At 42.9% G+C, this 17229-nt stretch overlaps 1 protein-coding gene across 1 annotated transcript; it reads left to right on the top strand.

The window, feature by feature from the left end:
* Positions 1-3893: 3893 nt before the first annotated feature.
* Positions 3894-16703, top strand: LOC308282224 (von Willebrand factor A domain-containing protein 7-like; the record flags this gene model as incomplete). Its single annotated transcript, XM_080722569.1, has 17 exons — positions 3894-4079; positions 4612-4748; positions 7899-8043; positions 8197-8290; positions 8513-8641; positions 9015-9201; positions 9845-10014; positions 10760-10872; positions 10972-11088; positions 11257-11427; positions 11519-11648; positions 13430-13582; positions 13697-13789; positions 14459-14734; positions 15300-15429; positions 15601-15760; positions 16323-16703. The coding sequence occupies 17 exons, from the start codon at positions 3894-3896 to the stop codon at positions 16701-16703; spliced, it is 2772 nt and encodes a 923-aa protein (XP_080578695.1).
* Between the last annotated feature and the right edge of the window lie 526 nt (positions 16704-17229).

Below are 17229 nucleotides of genomic sequence, written 5' to 3'. Positions count from 1 at the left end.
ATAATGTAGAAACCATTGGCAATTTGTGATCCTACAAGCACACTAAAAAGTAGGTCAGTACCAAAATATGTTTATAAAAGTTGTTGTTTGTATACGTTTTTACAAGTTTACAGTATTAACGGCATATTACCATGGTTCTATGTTGTACATCATAGCACCTCATAATGGCATGTCATTATTGACATGCAGTCATCATTACATACAATTAAATAGATGGCATAATTATCCGTTCATCATGATACACACTAGCCTGGCAAGCCAGCCTCATACTGTGCATGAGTCTGGACTTTGGGCTATAGGCAGCTTGAAAAGTGTGCGGGAGTACTTGCCTTGACAGACAGACTCCTCTAACCAATCAGTGAAGCAAAACATGTGTCATCACAGTGCAGCCAGTCGGAAGAACGGCAAACAAACACGTCTTTTCGGCCGATGAACTCTGCTAGCGCATATTCCTATTCCTTTTTAATTGTTGTAATTGATTCCAACTCTGAAATAACTTCACTTTATTGCTTGTTTTATCATTTCAGCGTTAACTGTTACAATTGTTGCATCAAGGGCAGCCATTGTTGTTTCGAAAATGCCACAGCATGCATCTACACATGGACCAATCAGGGGAAGCTATTCAATTTTTGTGTGGACAGCAGTTGAAACGCAGTCACTGATTGGCCCCGATCATCAGATTTCTTATACTTGGTGCCTATAGGCCGAAGTCCAGACCTGTACATTCCTAAACATAAACTGCCTCTTTGGCAATGCCCATCCCAGAAACTGCTGCTGATAGAAGCAATTACAGACTGAATAATGGAATGAAACAAAATGTAAATTCAGGCTGAGTGTCAGGCTATAAATGGACTGCATTTATAGCATTTCTTCTAGTCCGTCTAATCCTTCAAAGCGTCTGACAACAGATTTCACACACTGATAGTGGAGGAAGCCATATGAGGCACCAACTGGCTCATGATCGGGAGCAGTTAGAGGCCTTGCTTCAAGAGGCAGCCAGGGAATCGAACCGAGAACCTTGACAGCCGCTCTACCTTCTGAGCCACACAGGAAAGTCCTCAGAGTGCAAACAAAATAATGGACCTCAAGGGTTCACAGATACATAGTGTCTCTGTTTCTGTTAATTATGTTAAACTTCAGTCACAAGTACAACTGAGCTGGCAGTGACACTCACAGAAACCCCACCCCACACACATAATATTGCCCCACCCTATTAAGCTGATGGAAAAACTGATGTGACTGTGCTTGCGTGCATGTGTGTGTGTGTGTATGTGTGTGTGTGTGTGTGTGTGTGTGTGTGTGCGTGTGTGTGTGTGTGTGTGTGTGTGTGTGTGTGTGTGTGTGTGTGAGAGAGAGAGAGTTTGAATTGTCGACTTAAGATACTTCAAATATTACTCACTCACGTCAAATATTACTCACTCAATATACCAGTAAGACTCCCTAATTAGGAGATAAGCGACCGTCAGGTCGCATGTATACACAAATTGGCCCAACAACCTCATGGTGGCGCTAGAAGAGGGGCATGTGAGAAATCAGGAGCGGAGGTTGTGGTTTGCCAGCCAAGGAGTGTGTGTGGCAGAGATAAGAATAGGGCCAAAAGTGTGATGTGACTGACAGACAGAGGGACGGACTGACTGACAGCCGATGGAGGTTTTCATAGTAACAACCAGGCAGGGCCGGCCATAGATGAATTGTTAGAGACCGTCTGGGAATCACAAGGGCGCCACATTGCCCCTTGGCACCATGCAGTCTACATGTGTGTACAGTATGTGTTGAAGTGTAGCAACGAAAAGAAAAAGAAAATGGCATGTGGGTATGGGCCTGCAATAATTAATAACTGTGTGTTGGATTTAGGTGTGTCATTGTGCAAGTATTGACCGTAGTCAATAGAATCTGTTAATCTTTACTGGAAAACAGACTACATCGGTCTACGATTTCATGCCCCTTTAACCATTTCAACCCCTTAGAAGTGGCACCACTTTTTCGCTTGTAGATCTGCTATTTTTGGCTAGTGAGGTTCAAGTGACAGTTTATGGAAGGAGTTTTTCTTAGTTGTCAAAACACATTCCTCGGTTGGATTCACATTTCTTCCCTCGCAACATTTTTCTCTCCACCAGGTTAACATGTTTATATATTTTATTTTCACTATTAATATGATAAAGTTATTTCATGGGGATCCATGCTCTATGCTGTATGTGATCTGGCACATCATAACCCACTGTAGGTGATGACTGCATGGCGAGTTAATCATTTTTAAATGTGTGTGTTGAACACACACACAGACACACACATGCGCACACACACGCACACGCACACACTCTGCCTTTGGGAGCCTCCTTGTTCCAGACCATCATATATGTAATTGTCCCACCACACCCATATGATAAGACAGTATTCTGCTATATATTTTCCGACACAGGACATATATCACACCGGTCAAGTAACTTACAGGTATGTACTGTACATTGTCATTGCTGGCATAAGCTTGGTTGATTGTTGAATTACTGTAATTGTATTTTCATGGCAATAATTGCTTTTTAAACAAAACACATTGATCAAGCATAAGTATTTGTAAGATTTTTCATTTAAATTAATTTATCGGATAACTGCATTATGATTTTACTTGAAAATTTACGATCTTTTAAAGGCACACTTTATTTATGTGATTTACAGTGCTGGGGTGGGAAACCACCTCTCTTTGATTCACCAGGTGATCAGATTGGGCTACTCAGGTGATCAGTTGAATTGAAATAACCATTAACCATTATTGTTTAATAACATAACATGTTTCTCCCCAGATAGATAGTAAAAAGAAAGAATTGCTTTTGCTTTCTTTATCCTTTGTTAGAAATGCCAGGTTAAAGCTACATTTTCAGTAGAGGTGGGGTGTGTACTGATAACTACAAATATTGGCAATGTTCGGTAGTTGCTCCCTACCTCCCTTGATTAGACATTGATCATCCAACTGATCCAAGATACTAGTCTCTCCATTAACTTAAAGTGAAACAACACAGGTCTCAAAGACTTTTAGCACACAAATGAATGCAAAAAATTTGAAGTTATTGTTGAATTTTCTATTTGAAGAAGGAAGAAGATCCGGATCTGGATCTGAATCACTGTGTTTATTATTGTTTTGAAACAAATACTGTGTCAAGCTTTTTCATACATTGGCACAATCTGATTTGTTTTGTTTGTGTTTGTTTGCGTGCAAAAAGAGTGCTTTCGAGACCTGAGAAATGAACTGAATGGGGAGAGTATTTTGGATTATAATTATTATTGTTTTATCAACAGGGGAAATATTCAACATATATCAGTTATCTCACCGATATACTGTATAAAGTTAGCATTGACTGGTTAAACTTCTGCTTGATTATCACATTAAAAAGAAATTCCTGTGATAAATTTTTTGAATAAATAATCATCTTATAATAATCTGTGATGATTTAATCATGGTGATGTAATGTATGCATGTTTACAGTGGTATAATAGACAATTAGGACCTAAAACATTTTCGACTCAAATGTATCAGACAGAATTGGTTTAAAATGTACATGACCATAAAAAAACTTCACACAGTAGCTCAAAAACTTCGTTACAATATTATTTTCCATGGACTGAGCTCTTTGTGAGATTTCTTATGCCTTTCAATACATTTTTGGACTCATTTCAGTCTACTCATTCAGATGGATAGTTGCATTGCCGGTCTTCAAAGTCTTTTTCAAAGCAATTGAAGTAATTGAAAGTAATTGGCAATTGGAATATAATGTGAAGTGCGAATTATAGACCTTTCCATCATTAAGTTATCATGTCGATGTAATCTAGTAATTATATCCGTCTAAAGTCTAAACAGAAGCTGTTCTTAATAATTGCTTTACAACCTTTCTTTAAGACTGATGATGTCACCAGTGCTGGGTGTGGTCCTGCTTACCGTGGCCCTATCAGGCGGGGCCATAGCCTTTGCCCCCATCGGAGGTGAGGCATCCTCTCATGTCAGCATTACAGGAACGGCTCTTTTGCAAAAAGTGAGAGAGACTTGTCGGGCAGTGGCTGAATCATCTGGTCATGAGTTCAATCCTACGGTGGGTAGAAAGCATTCACTAACACAGACACGCACATACGCACGTGCACACACACACACACACACACACACACACACACACACACACACACACACACACACACACACACACACACACACACCACAACTGCCTGGCTTTCTCATAAATCAGACTGATTCAATGATCTGACTTATTTATGGAGCTTACTGACTCGTACAAAATGTAGATTATTTAATGTATGTGGTGGACATTTAAGCTACATGTAATTGACAATAAGTCAATCCAGTTCAAATTGGATTTAACAGAGAATTCAAATGTGTGTTGCTTGTGGGGTTAACATGTCCTTCCTAATTGGATTGAGTCAGGTTTGGATAAACTGGTTTTGCTTTTAAATTTTTCATCTGGAATGTAATCAACTGAAAAAAAGCTTATTGTACTGTGAATACCACTCAACTGCCTTTATTTAAATGTCTATGAATGAATGAATGAATGAATGAATGGGCTGTACATAACTTTGAGAGTAATATTACTTACATTTGACCTTTGACCTCAGGGTAACTCTGCTGAGGAGCTGGTCCAGGCTTGTCTAGGACCCACAGCAACAGGAGAGGTGTCAGCTGCCAAGTTCCGCTCTGCTCTCAATGAGATCTACGTTCAGAATGGACTGGTGGACCGTGATTTCATCAACAGGTGGGAGAACGTCATATGTATTTATTAGCCTAGTAAATGACCAACTTCCGTATCCAGTAGGATTAGGGAGGTTTACAAGGCTACAGTATGTATTTATGGGCAGTAGACCTTAATCCCACAACCTTTATTAGAATCGCCCCAAAAAATGAGTGTGTGTGTGTGTGTGTGTGTGTTTCCATCTGTAACTCCACGTTCAGCAGTTGTTCAATTGTCTAAAAAACATAATACAAAAATCAATAACGCATGTACCTTGCCCAACATCAACTTTATCACCTTCAGATTTGTCTCTACTTCTCATATAATGCCAAAATGTTTAATTGTTTTTGCGCCATATATTGCATAAGCCATAGTTGACCGACAACGCAATTCACGTCACAAATGGGCGTAAACAAACACTGCCTGCAAGCAGAGATGCAGAGATGGAGGAGATGGGGGGGGGGGGTTTGGGGGGGTAGAGCCCTGCAAGCCCGACGGGACCGACCAGTGCCCGGCCCGGCCTTTAGAAACTCGCCAACGGGCCTAGGGCCGGGCCCGGGCTCAGAACCATGCTCGGAACATTTTGCGCTGTGAATTTCACACATGACGTCTCTGTGACTGTGTGCGCTTAGAATGGAGTGTGGTGTGTGTGAGTGAGTGCTGCCTGCCTGCCTCCCATAGCCTTCTAGGCTAATATCCTTCTAGGCTATGGGCTCTATCCGTATCTATAGCAACACGGCTCAGATTGGTCGTGACATGAGTACATTAGCCAATGGAGAGCCGCAACGAGCCGAGGGCGACTGCTTTTCTTCTCACACAAGTCTACTCTGCGACTCTGCGTGTACATACACAGCGAGACTAGAACATTAGGAGCACTACTGTAGTTTCACCCATTTCACCGTCATTTCTCAAATAAATCGCCCTGTAATGATTCCCCGACCTCCCGAGTCCCGTATCAGTTACGGGATGCGTGCGTGCGTCTTTACTCTTTAGTACTGGACGATACTCTGTATTTTACGAGATGGCGAAACCACGGGCGGCAAGCCGACAATAATATCAATATCTAATTGCAGTGAAGATATACAGTAACATAACAAACGGTGGGTGGAGGAAGATTTCTTGCGTTGTGATGTGTGTGTAATTACTTGCTGTGCTGTTGTGTTGTGTTGACTTCTTTCTTTTAATCAGAGCGCAAGACGAGCACAGTGCAGCTTTACGAACTCAAATTATGAGTAATCCTTTTCAGAAGTTGCAAGAGATGTCATTTTGTAGTTGAACTGGACCTTTCCCACGCAAATTTCGGTGGTCTGTGACAGTATGGACTCCCCTTGAGAGTGCAGCTGCAGCGCACAGCAGTGAAAGCCACGCACACAAATAATTAATTAATAATAAGGCGACAGGCTTCGGGCCGGGCTCGGCCTTTAAATAGCGGCACCAAACGGGCCACGGGCCGGGCCTGGACTGAAGTCCACATGCTTTTTTTCTATCTTATTATAACCCACCCAGCCAAAACAGAGCAGGCCACCCTGTACCTGAGGGGTTTGTATTTCTGAAACTATTGTATATATCTTACAGACTCAACATTTTACACCATTTTGCATTTTGGAACAAACTGCATATTTAATGTTGAGCTATCCTACATTTGTATTGCTTAGCTGCCCTCTGGACTGTATCCATCTCTTGAGTACAGGGGACTTTTACATAAGGGGCCAGGCCCCCGCAGGGGCTTTTTTCTAGTTCTTTTTAATAATAAACTTTATTAATCAATTTTGTATTTACAAATACATACTTACAAACATACATACAAAATGTACAAGAAGAAAAATCTCATATAAAACAAAATCTACATAATAGTTCCTCACATATATTTTATACAATATCACCTGATAAGTTAGTAATTACAAGCTGAAAAAAGAGGAGGGTACGACCCTCGTCTTTTTTCAGCTTTCTAATTAATCGTTGCATGCAAAAAATATTGTTTGTCATGATTCCTCACCAGCCAGGGTGGCTTTGTCAGAGGCTTAAAAGACGTTTAAATAAATACTTTACGAAATGTCTATGGATGAAATGCACGGGGAAAACGCTTCCGACACCGGAGTGAGGGCAGGCGGGGCTTAAACTAAGATGCTCTATATGGGCCATGTTATTGTGGACCATCTTGCTCCATTAGCAAGATATCCAGTGTGTGAAATGGCACGAGAGAAGAGAGACCCCACAAACACCCCAAAAATCAGCCCGTGCAGATGTGCCCTTTTGAGGAGTTTGAGCACCTTTCCATTAAGTGCTCTCTGCACGGTCCTGCTCTGACATCATAATTAGGCCTAACTGTTCTCTAATAATTTTAAATGTGTTAGAACTGTGAATTATTATAGGAGAGAGGGCGAGATCATTTAGCGACCTACAACCGGGTCGCGACGTGGTCGGTAGTTTTCAGCGACCGGGTCGCAAAATCGAGCGACCGGGTCGCTAAATGGAGCGACCGGGTCGCTAAATCACCGACCGCGGCACTAAAGCGAGCGACCGGGTCGCTAAATGGAGCGACCGGGTCGCTAAATCACCGACCGCGGCACTAAAGCGAGCGACCGGGTCGCTAAATCGACCAACTGGGACGCTAATTCCATCGACCAGGACGCTAATTCCACCGACTGGGACGCTAATCCAGCGACCGGGTAGGTAAATCCACCGACCGGTGGTCGCTTCCACCGACCTACTAACCCTAACCCTAACCCTAACCCTAAACCTAACCTCAGTAACCTTACCTCAGTTAGGCTAACCTGCCACGCAACCTCCCGACCGTTACCTCAGTTAGGCTAACCTGCCACGCAACCTCCCGACCGGGTCGCTAAATCACCGACCGCGTCGCTAAATCACCGACCGCGTCGCTAAAGCGAGCGACCGGGTCGCTAAATCGACCGACTGGGGCGCAAAATCTTCCGACCGGGTCGCTAAATCTACCGACCTAAAACTGCAGGCAGGTCGGTAGATTTAGCGACCGGGTCGGTCGATTTAGCGGCGCGGTCGGTGATTTAGCGACCTGGTCGCTCGATTTAGCGACCCGGTCGCTGAAAACTACCGACCACGTCGCGACCCGGTTGTAGGTCGCTAAATGATCTCGCTCCTACTGGAGAATAGTCTTGTTCAAATCTACTGCAAATTAATTTCCATAACTTTCAGTCCTCCCCACCACTTCAACAATGAGGCTTTCCTTGAGGGGCGGGGCCTGATCACAGAGGGTGTGGCGAGCATCAAGGCCAACATCCGCAATCAGAACTTCCAAGCTGCAAGGGAAACACTGGGAAGAGTGCTGCATACCCTACAGGTGAGAGAGGGAGAGGAAGGATATGTTAAAATATTCATAAATCCGTAGTTTTTTTTAAACAAAACTGTGTGTGTGTGTGTGTGTGTGTGTGTGTGTGTGTGTGTGTGTGTGTGTGTGTGTGTGACTGTGGTGCATGACTGAACACACTACCAGGACTTCTACAGCCATAGTAACTGGGTGGAGCTGGGATTCACAGATCCATACGTCAACCTCATCCGCCCTGACCTCCACCTGGAAAGCCTGGCAGGTGTGTTGTCTCTCTTTTTGTAGACCCCCCAACCCCGACCCCTCATTTTGTATGTATGACTTTTGTATACATGATTTTGAGAATATCCACATGCAAGCAGGGAGTGGGGGAGGGTTGACAAAGCGTTGTGGCTTTAAGAAGTTCAGTTATTCACACTGTAACATTATCTAAAGTTGTTTGTTGTGCGTTGATTTTCTTAATTAATCTGTTTTCTGTATGTAGAGAAGGACGCTGCAACCTGCAGTGACTGTGCCAGTGGAACATGTCCCAATCCTATCCTTCCTATCATTCTACAAGAGAAGAAACTCACCTCAGGCTACATGGGAATCTTCTCTGAAGCCAAGCCTAAAGGTATATTTACAGAAAAATGTTAATAATTCAAATTCAAGGGTCAAAAATATGTTTTCAAATCGATTTGTTTGAGCCACTTTTTAGACATTTTGAAACAGAAGAGATTAAGGCTGGTACCTCAAATCTAGAGTTAGGCCATCACTCCTACGTCTCACCACCAATCCAACTGATATGCCCATATATGGAGCATATCAATGCATTGGAGTCTATATAATGGGGAAATAGTGATATTTTGAGTTACATGAACCACGTGACCGACTGGTGCTGTTTTCTGCCCCCGCAATAGTGCAACTCTACAATAGATGGTTCTGGGCCAACTGGGAGCCCTTATGTTTTACCTATTAAGTATCCTCTACCTTTTGTTCTATGCAAGGTAAATGCAGTCATGGGGGTGCTGCTGACCTGACCAGCACAGTGGTCCCTCGCGGTGGTATTAACAAGGATGAGCGTCGTCCAGACAATGTGGCATTCCACACAGCTGCTGTCAATTTAGCCACCAGCGCCAGCCTTCAACTGCTGGAAGACATCCGTGGAGCTTCTGGGGACAATGACTTCTTGAGGTACAATGACGAAAGGATGAAGCAAAACATTATTACACAAACAAATGCAAATGACATGAGTCGACATCGACTACCATGAGCTATTATATTATTAGTGTAGGTGTTCCCAGTTGAAATATAACCCAAATATACAGTAACCCCTGGGTAGTTTTAGTTTCATGCTGCCAGGCACGTGCACACATAGACATAAAGGGGGCTTGAGCCCCTGCCCTTTTATCCAACTCCCTCTCAAGACCATGAATGCAGTTTTTGTCTTGGTGAAAGAAATGCAAATTCCCTCCTTGCATGCCATACCTGAAGGCAGCATGCAAGAGAATCGCCTTGTCCAAACTCTCCTGAACTTAAATGCAGCATCTTAGGTTGAAATAATTGCCCTCTCTGTGTAGACATCCATGCCGTATGCCACATCTCCAGTATTGACTTGATTATGCTTAGTTCAGTGTGAAAAGCACCGAAAATAGCAACGTGTTGTGAGCTTGGAGGTCTGCTATTTTCGATATTTTCACCAAAAGGCCCTTTTAGAAATGTCAGCCCCTGCCTCTCTTAACATTCTCTGCACGTCCCTGCATTCTGCAATACCAGCACCAGTTGCTGTAGGAGAGAAAAACAGTGTGATCTTTCTGTGTCTTTTTGTCTTTCACAGAATGATAGGCATCGCTCGTGCATCCGTTGTGTGTTTTGTCATCGACACCACAGGCAGCATGTCTGATGACATTGCAGAAGTCAGGAGACTTGTTAATCAAATCATTGACACCACAAAGGGAACGCAGGATGAACCTTCTGAATATATTCTGGTTCCCTTCAATGACCCAAGTAAGATCTATTGTAATGCCTTTGCAGCATTGACCTACTGTACCATATCTGTTAAGAAATACAACCTTTAAATCTATACAGCACAATATTTACTTGAAAAAGAAAGAGTCTTAAAGATGGGGTGCCGATATTTCCCCCCCTAAAGCATGGTGATCAAGTATTATGATTATACTAACAGGAAGATTTCTTTTCCAAAAAAGTGAACAGAAAGTGTTACAATTAGGTGGCCACTCCCACCAGTTCATTAAGCCTGGTTGTCAGGTGGGTGGTGACCCAGCTGAAGTTAGCCACACCCACAATGTTGGGTGTATGGTAAAAGGGGAGGGGAAGATTATATGATGTCATTTACTCAGTGCTTTTCAGTTGGGAGTTTGTAGCCTCGTAAACAGACTCCTCCTGCCTTCTCCTACCTTCCTCAGATTCAAACAGAAGATGGGAGGAGTCAGTTTACTAGGCTAGGCCTTTTGACCAATGCTTTTGACTCAGAGGTTTTCAGCTACAAAGCAGAAAAAGTGCAAAACTATGCACCACCTATTTAATAACATTTAATGCTGAATATATATTGTTAAATGTATTATATTTGTATTATATTTTGAAAATGTATCTCTATACTAGGCTAGTTTGTAGGGATCGAGATTTCACAAAGCTTTTGATAGTATGGTTTTATCATGGATAAATGATAAAACCATATAATTATATACATTTGTGCTCATGCAATGTCAAAAATGTGTGCCTGTTTGTGTAGAATTTGGACCCATAACAAGGACTCCAGATGGTGATGTAATGAAAAACAAAGTATCAAAGCTCACTGCCAATGGAGGTGGTGATTTACCTGAGATGTGTCTGTCAGGACTCCAGGTACAGAAGTTAATCCTAACACTCTCCAGTCAGGATTTACATATTGATTTAAATGGATTTCAACACTTCAGTCAATCCACCACCTCTCTGTTTCCGTAGCTGGCTTTAACAGGTGCCCCTGCCTCCTCTCAAATCTATGTGTTCACTGATGCCACAGCCAAAGACATTGCACTAAAGGATACCATTGTAGCACTCATCAGGAGCACCAAATCAACGGTAAATACTACATTACAGATCCCTGGAGAAAACAAAACATATTGTTAAAGAAGGAACCTTGTATTTTAGTGATCATATATGTCTCTTTTCTCAGTCACAAGCTGGCATCCTTGTAATACTTTTCCCATCTGCCCAGTTACATTCTTTCCCTTTCCACCTCTTTGCCAGGTGTCCTTCTTCATGACGGAGGCCAAGAGGAGTCGTCGTTCACTTAAAGCCGCTTCTTTCAATGACTACAAAGAACTAGCTCTGGCTTCCGGGGGCCAGGCCATTGAAGTTTCTAAGAAAGATTTGCCTCAAGCCACCGACATCATTCTTGACACTTCCACCTCTGCCCTGGTAAACAGTAAACACACGCAGCTCCAAAGGGCCATAGTATTTATGTTTTAGGTTAGTGGAAGGAATTAATTTCTCTTCGTTTTCTCCTCAGGTGACCGTTCTTCAGCGAGATAGGAAGGCTGGGAAGGAGACCTTCCCCTTTGTGTTGGACGGGTCTCTTACAAACGTCACTCTCTACATTACAGGAAAAGCGATTAGCTTCACACTGACCAACCCAGAAGGTAACACAGTCACAATGCCCAGATTGCACACACATAACCACATTCTTATCCCCCCCCCCCCCCCAATAACAATAGACAAGATAAATAAAATAAGTACATACATAATTGGAAACATGTGTTTATTATGTATCATTCACCTTGCAAAACACATTTCTTGATTCCTACAGATGTTGTCCAAACATCATGTAAATCGGTACACATTTATACGCATTTGATCAACACAGATCTGTCTGAATTGTCATAGTTCTTCCTGACAGAATGCCACAAATCATAAACGCAACGTCCGATTGCCGTGAAACTTTGCACGCACATTCCCACTTTTCATATTGTCTTGTTATAGTTCTGTCAGGAGGCCGGTTTTGCTTAACAAATGGAGTTGGAACAACTTAAGTTCGGGAGGAGGTATGGCCAAGCAGAGGACAATCTACCACCTCTAACCAGCCACCGGTAACTCCACCCCTGCCACCCTGTGCCAACCATTCACCCATCTCCTATCAAGCCAACAACTCCTCCTCCACCAATCACGGTGGTATATAAACCCGACTTTAAAAAATGGCGGCGTGCATAGTTTCCAGTAACCCACCCTCCCTCCCTCTTCTTTTCATTTCTTCCTCTATCCTCTCTACAGGTTCCAAGTGGGGTCTCTCTACATACTTCAGCACGGACACGTGCTCTTGACCCCTAAGCCAAAGTACCTGGGTCTGCGACCCCCCGGAACCTCCCCCCTCATGCCTGCCATCCTCCGTCCGTGCTCCTGACCATCTAAGCTGCACACTACACGCTTGCGTGTGGTGATGACCTTCGATGATCATGCCAGCACCCCAAATGACATTCTCGTGCCCATGGCCATCTAAACTGCACACTACACGCTTGCGTGTGGTGATGACCTTAAATGACCACGCACTCAGAGTGTCATTTCACGCCCTTGGCCATCCAAGCTGCACACACCATGCTCGCATGGTGCGTGACCTTAGATGACCATGCTGGCACCCCCATGTCATTCATGCCCCGATGACCGTGCCGTCTCCCCCATGCTGTTCGGGCGTCTTAGCCATCTAAGCCGCACACAGCACGCTTGCTTGTTGTGATGTCCTTAGATGACTATTTCGCACTCAGCATCTTGGCCGTTTATGCTGCATGTCCCATGCCACGCATGCAATGCGCCCATAAACGACCATACTCCAAAAGCTAAATGTTGTTCGTGCCCTTGGCCATCTAAGCCGCACACTGCACGCTTGCGTGTAGCGCTGACCTTAGATGTACATTAGCATTCTTGCATTCTTGGCATTCTTGACCGTTTATGCCACACATCTCATGCCACGCATGCGATGCTTCCATAAATGACCAGGCTCTCGGTCTTAATAATAAACAACCATAAACCTATATTTTGTCTGATGCTTGGTCCCTCCTAGTGAAATGTTTTTATATTATTCATACAGAATACATTTGGCCAAACATCACGCAAATCGGTACACATTCATTATCTCTATAGTCATGTGATCAAGATGAAACTGTCTGCTTTTTCATATTACATCCTTATTGGCAAATTCCAAACATTGCTGGCCCACAATAACCTAGCCTGGCGGAGGCTTTGAGCATGGTTCAGCTCAACCTCTCATGCTGATGACCCGGCGTCAAGACTGAGACGCAGTAGGGGTGAGAACGGGGTGAAAAATATAGGTTTTATCTCTTATTACAGTTATTAGTGTACTGTAAAATAGGGTGGGACCAAATGTTTTATCTAGCCTCATCTTCTTCTCTTCTGTGTGTCACACTACCAGGTGTTAGCCAGAAACAGAGTGAGGCCAGTGGTAATTTGGGGGCCATTCAAACTGTGGGCAACCTGTGGAGAATACGCCTCAATGCTGACAAGCTGCCAGGAACCTGGCAGATCTCCATTAGCACCAGCCATCCATACACACTCAAAGTGACAGGTCAGCTTTTTCACTCAACCTCTCATTTATCTATCTATTGGTTTGCTCAGCCCTCTACTTTTATTAAAGCATCATTCATTGTCTAATTGTTAAATTCTCTATGTGTCATTCCAGGTCAGAGTGTCATCACCTTTATCTATAACTTTGTCGAGGCCTTCCAGGGACCTCACCCAGGTTATGCAGTAATCACTGGGCGTCCAAAAGCAGGTACAGACAATAAAGCTGTCACACAAAATAATACCTTCACAAATAGTCACATTACAGCTATATATATATATATATATATATATATATATATATATATATATATATATATATTTAAAATAATACTGTAAAGTCATCATGTAGTCGAGGTAGTCATCAAATCATGTATCATTAAGATTTGTAAATGTTTAGATCATACATAATCACCAGTAAGAGAAGTAAGAGAAGCGAGAGAAGCGAGAGAAGCATAAGAGAAGGGCGAGGTTGCGCTGAAACAACAGACACTGACACGGCATTCCCAGATATGGGCTTAATATTGATGACATTCAGGGATCTCCATATATGGGCATAAAAGGGACAAGGACGTCATTTATTTTCAAGTGTGACTCGTGTCGCGGTTGGTTGTTTTATTTGGACAAAATGTGGCCATATTTTCCCAAATATGGAAATGACTGACGTCTGACATCATAGATGTCTAGACCACAGATCGTCATAGACCACATGAGACTTACACAATATGTCCAATTGTCCATATAGGGGCTGAGGCGTGACGCACGCACATGCTCTGCAGGTTTTCATACTAAATGCGACCTACGGTCGCAACGAGGCTACATTAATGTATTTTATACTCACTCTGTCTTTTCTTCTTCCCTCTTTGTCCTGTGAATCCAGGCCAGCCTGCCACCCTGTTGCTATCGTTGATGGGTAAAAAGGGTCCAGATTCTGTGTCTATTCATAACGTTGGTTTGGGTAAGGTCTCTGGTGCAGAGGCCATGAGCAGTGGCACAACAACTGACATGGGTAATGGAGATATCCTGGTTACAGTTCATAGTGTCCCAGAGGGTGAGTTTGTGGTTATGCTGAATGGAACAGACTCAGTGTCCAGAACAAACTTCCAGAGGCAGTCCACCACCCAGATGTCTGTCTCCAAGGTTACCATCAAGGTCAGTGTCTTCACTTCCTCTGTCTATGTCAATCAAACTTGCCAATCATAATTACTAAAATACAAAAATACAACATAGGAAGATTGAGCAAATGGTATAAGAGTACGGTCACACCAACGTTTAATTCTATGAGGGCGGATCCTGCTTATGCTTTTCTATTTTTAAGATTTGTTTTTGGGCTTTTATGCCTTTATTGATAGAACAGTAGACTGACAGGAAATGGGGGGAGAGATGGGGAGTGGCACGCGGCAAAGGTCGTCCGGATCGGGAATCGAACGGGCGACGCCGCCAGGCATCCATGCATGCCTACGTGGCAATGCCTAAGTGGTATGCACCTGGACCAGTAGGCCAGCGGGCGCCCCACTGCTAATGCTTTTCAATGGGAACGGAGAGTATTTTTGCTGAAATCCGTGAATGGCAAGAAACAACTCCATTCCTGTTGAAAAGCATTTGCAGAATCCTCCCTCATGGGTAGAATTACATTTTGGTGTGACACTATCCTAAGGAAGTACTGTATATTACACTATTTTCACCTGACTTTCCCCCCCACTTTGTTGTTCCTCAGGCAGCAGTAGAAGGCAGTTTGGAGCCAGGGAAAACCTTTTCCCTCCCATTCAGTGTGATGACCCAGGGCTCTGGTGGCAAATATTCCATCATTGCCAAGAATGACGGAGGCTTTACCATGACATCCCCATCAAGGTGAGGAAAAGGCCCCAACAAACACACAACAGGCATTATATCAATACATGTCTCAACTTTTGAGACTGACAAACTGACAAACTGATTTGACTGTACAACACTCATATTTAATATTGTCACAATAACAGCCTCCATTATCCTGTTCAACCCTCCTCTCCAATTATGTGACAGCATAACTTTGACACCCGGCGAGTATGCCAATGCAACGTTGACCATTACACCACCTGGAAACACACCATCAGGCACAGATGTAACTCTAACCATTGACGCCAAGTCATCCAGCGGTGCCGATTCCAACTATGCCGTTCTAAGACTTTCTGTTGTCAGCAAGGTAACCGACCCTGTCTTTACCATTACAATAGATACAGTAGCTTACCTACCTAGGCACTGCTACCAATTGTTCAATTTAGGATTTGCTGATTTTTCATGTAATAGCCTACATTTGTCAGGTGGTCACTTAAAGCTACAATATATGGAAACTATTGAAGAAAAATTGCATATGCAGTGGTGGAAGTGGTCTCCCAGTCCCTACCTTCCAATAAGCGATTTAGAACCGAGTGTTGGGGAGGACACCTCCTGGTAGACATATAGTACTGCATGCACCTCAAAAGTGTATTATCTTCCTTAGCCAAGCAGGGATTTCCTCTTGGATGAGTCTCTTGGTTTCTCACCAAGGGAGTCCTGTGTTTACATATTGCATGCATGTTTAAGAACTTATACATCATCGCTTGGTAAAATTATTCAATCAAATCAATATTCAGCAATTCGCACCAACATGATGAAGTATAATATTGTCTTTAACTAAGACCATTGTATTATATTGTACTGCAACTACAGTAGACTGATTGACAAACGTTTCCCTCTTATGCATTTCTTTTTGATGCTTTCTCAAGATCACAGATTTTCTACCGCCATTGTGCAACATCGTCAGTGTACAGGCTGAAAACTGTCCTGAGGATGTATCTCAATGTGAACCCTTCAAATGGGAGCTCTCAGCGAACCTCACCGATGGTAATGGTACTGGCATAGAGAGAATTAAGCTACACCAGGGTGATGGAGACCTCCAGCTCACCAGCTTGGATGCTAGCCCGATTCAGGCAACATACAATGGTTCCTGTTGCTCTCAGATAGTAGAACTTATTGCTGTTGATAAAGTTGGCAATGTTGGCAGGTGTTACCATTCAATTATTCGCTCCAGTGGCCCTCCTGCATTGACCCTGTCCCTACCACTGTGGCTGTGTCTGGTGGTTTCTGCCTTTGTGGACAGACTTTGAAGGGAACATCAGCCATGTTGATGAAGATACCATTAATGTTCCATCTTCTCTTAGATTTAGAAAATGTATGCAGCCAAGCAATGTTAGCAGTTAACATTTCATGAATATTGAAATATCTTCCACAGGACTAGCAAGAGACATATACCATGATGAAACCTTATTTCCTAGACTTATTTACAGTGCAGTGATGTCAGTGATAGCAGACTATCTGAATGCCAGGATAAACAGCACACTCTTAATAGACCTTTTTTTTAATCAATAAAGAAATTACTGTTACGATAATCAAAACGATCATAACAAACATATTTATTTTCTTTGGTGCCATTGTGTTGAATGTCAGAATTGTATGTACATGTTGAAATAAAAGTGAAATATATTTAAAACTTTAAACATAATGTCAGCATGCCTTAATGTCACATTTCTGAGCATAATACAGTTATTAACAACTTTCTGAGATTTTAGACACAAATCTATGTCATTTCATGTCAACCAGACATTTTTTATTTCGGCCTTTGTGACTACGGTA

This window comes from Nannobrachium achirus, assembly GCF_963921795.1.
Source record: "Nannobrachium achirus genome assembly, chromosome: 3".
NCBI lineage: Eukaryota > Metazoa > Chordata > Actinopteri > Myctophiformes > Myctophidae > Nannobrachium > Nannobrachium achirus.
Note: the sequence above shows the minus strand (reverse complement) of the source record. Positions and strands in the feature narration are given on the sequence as shown.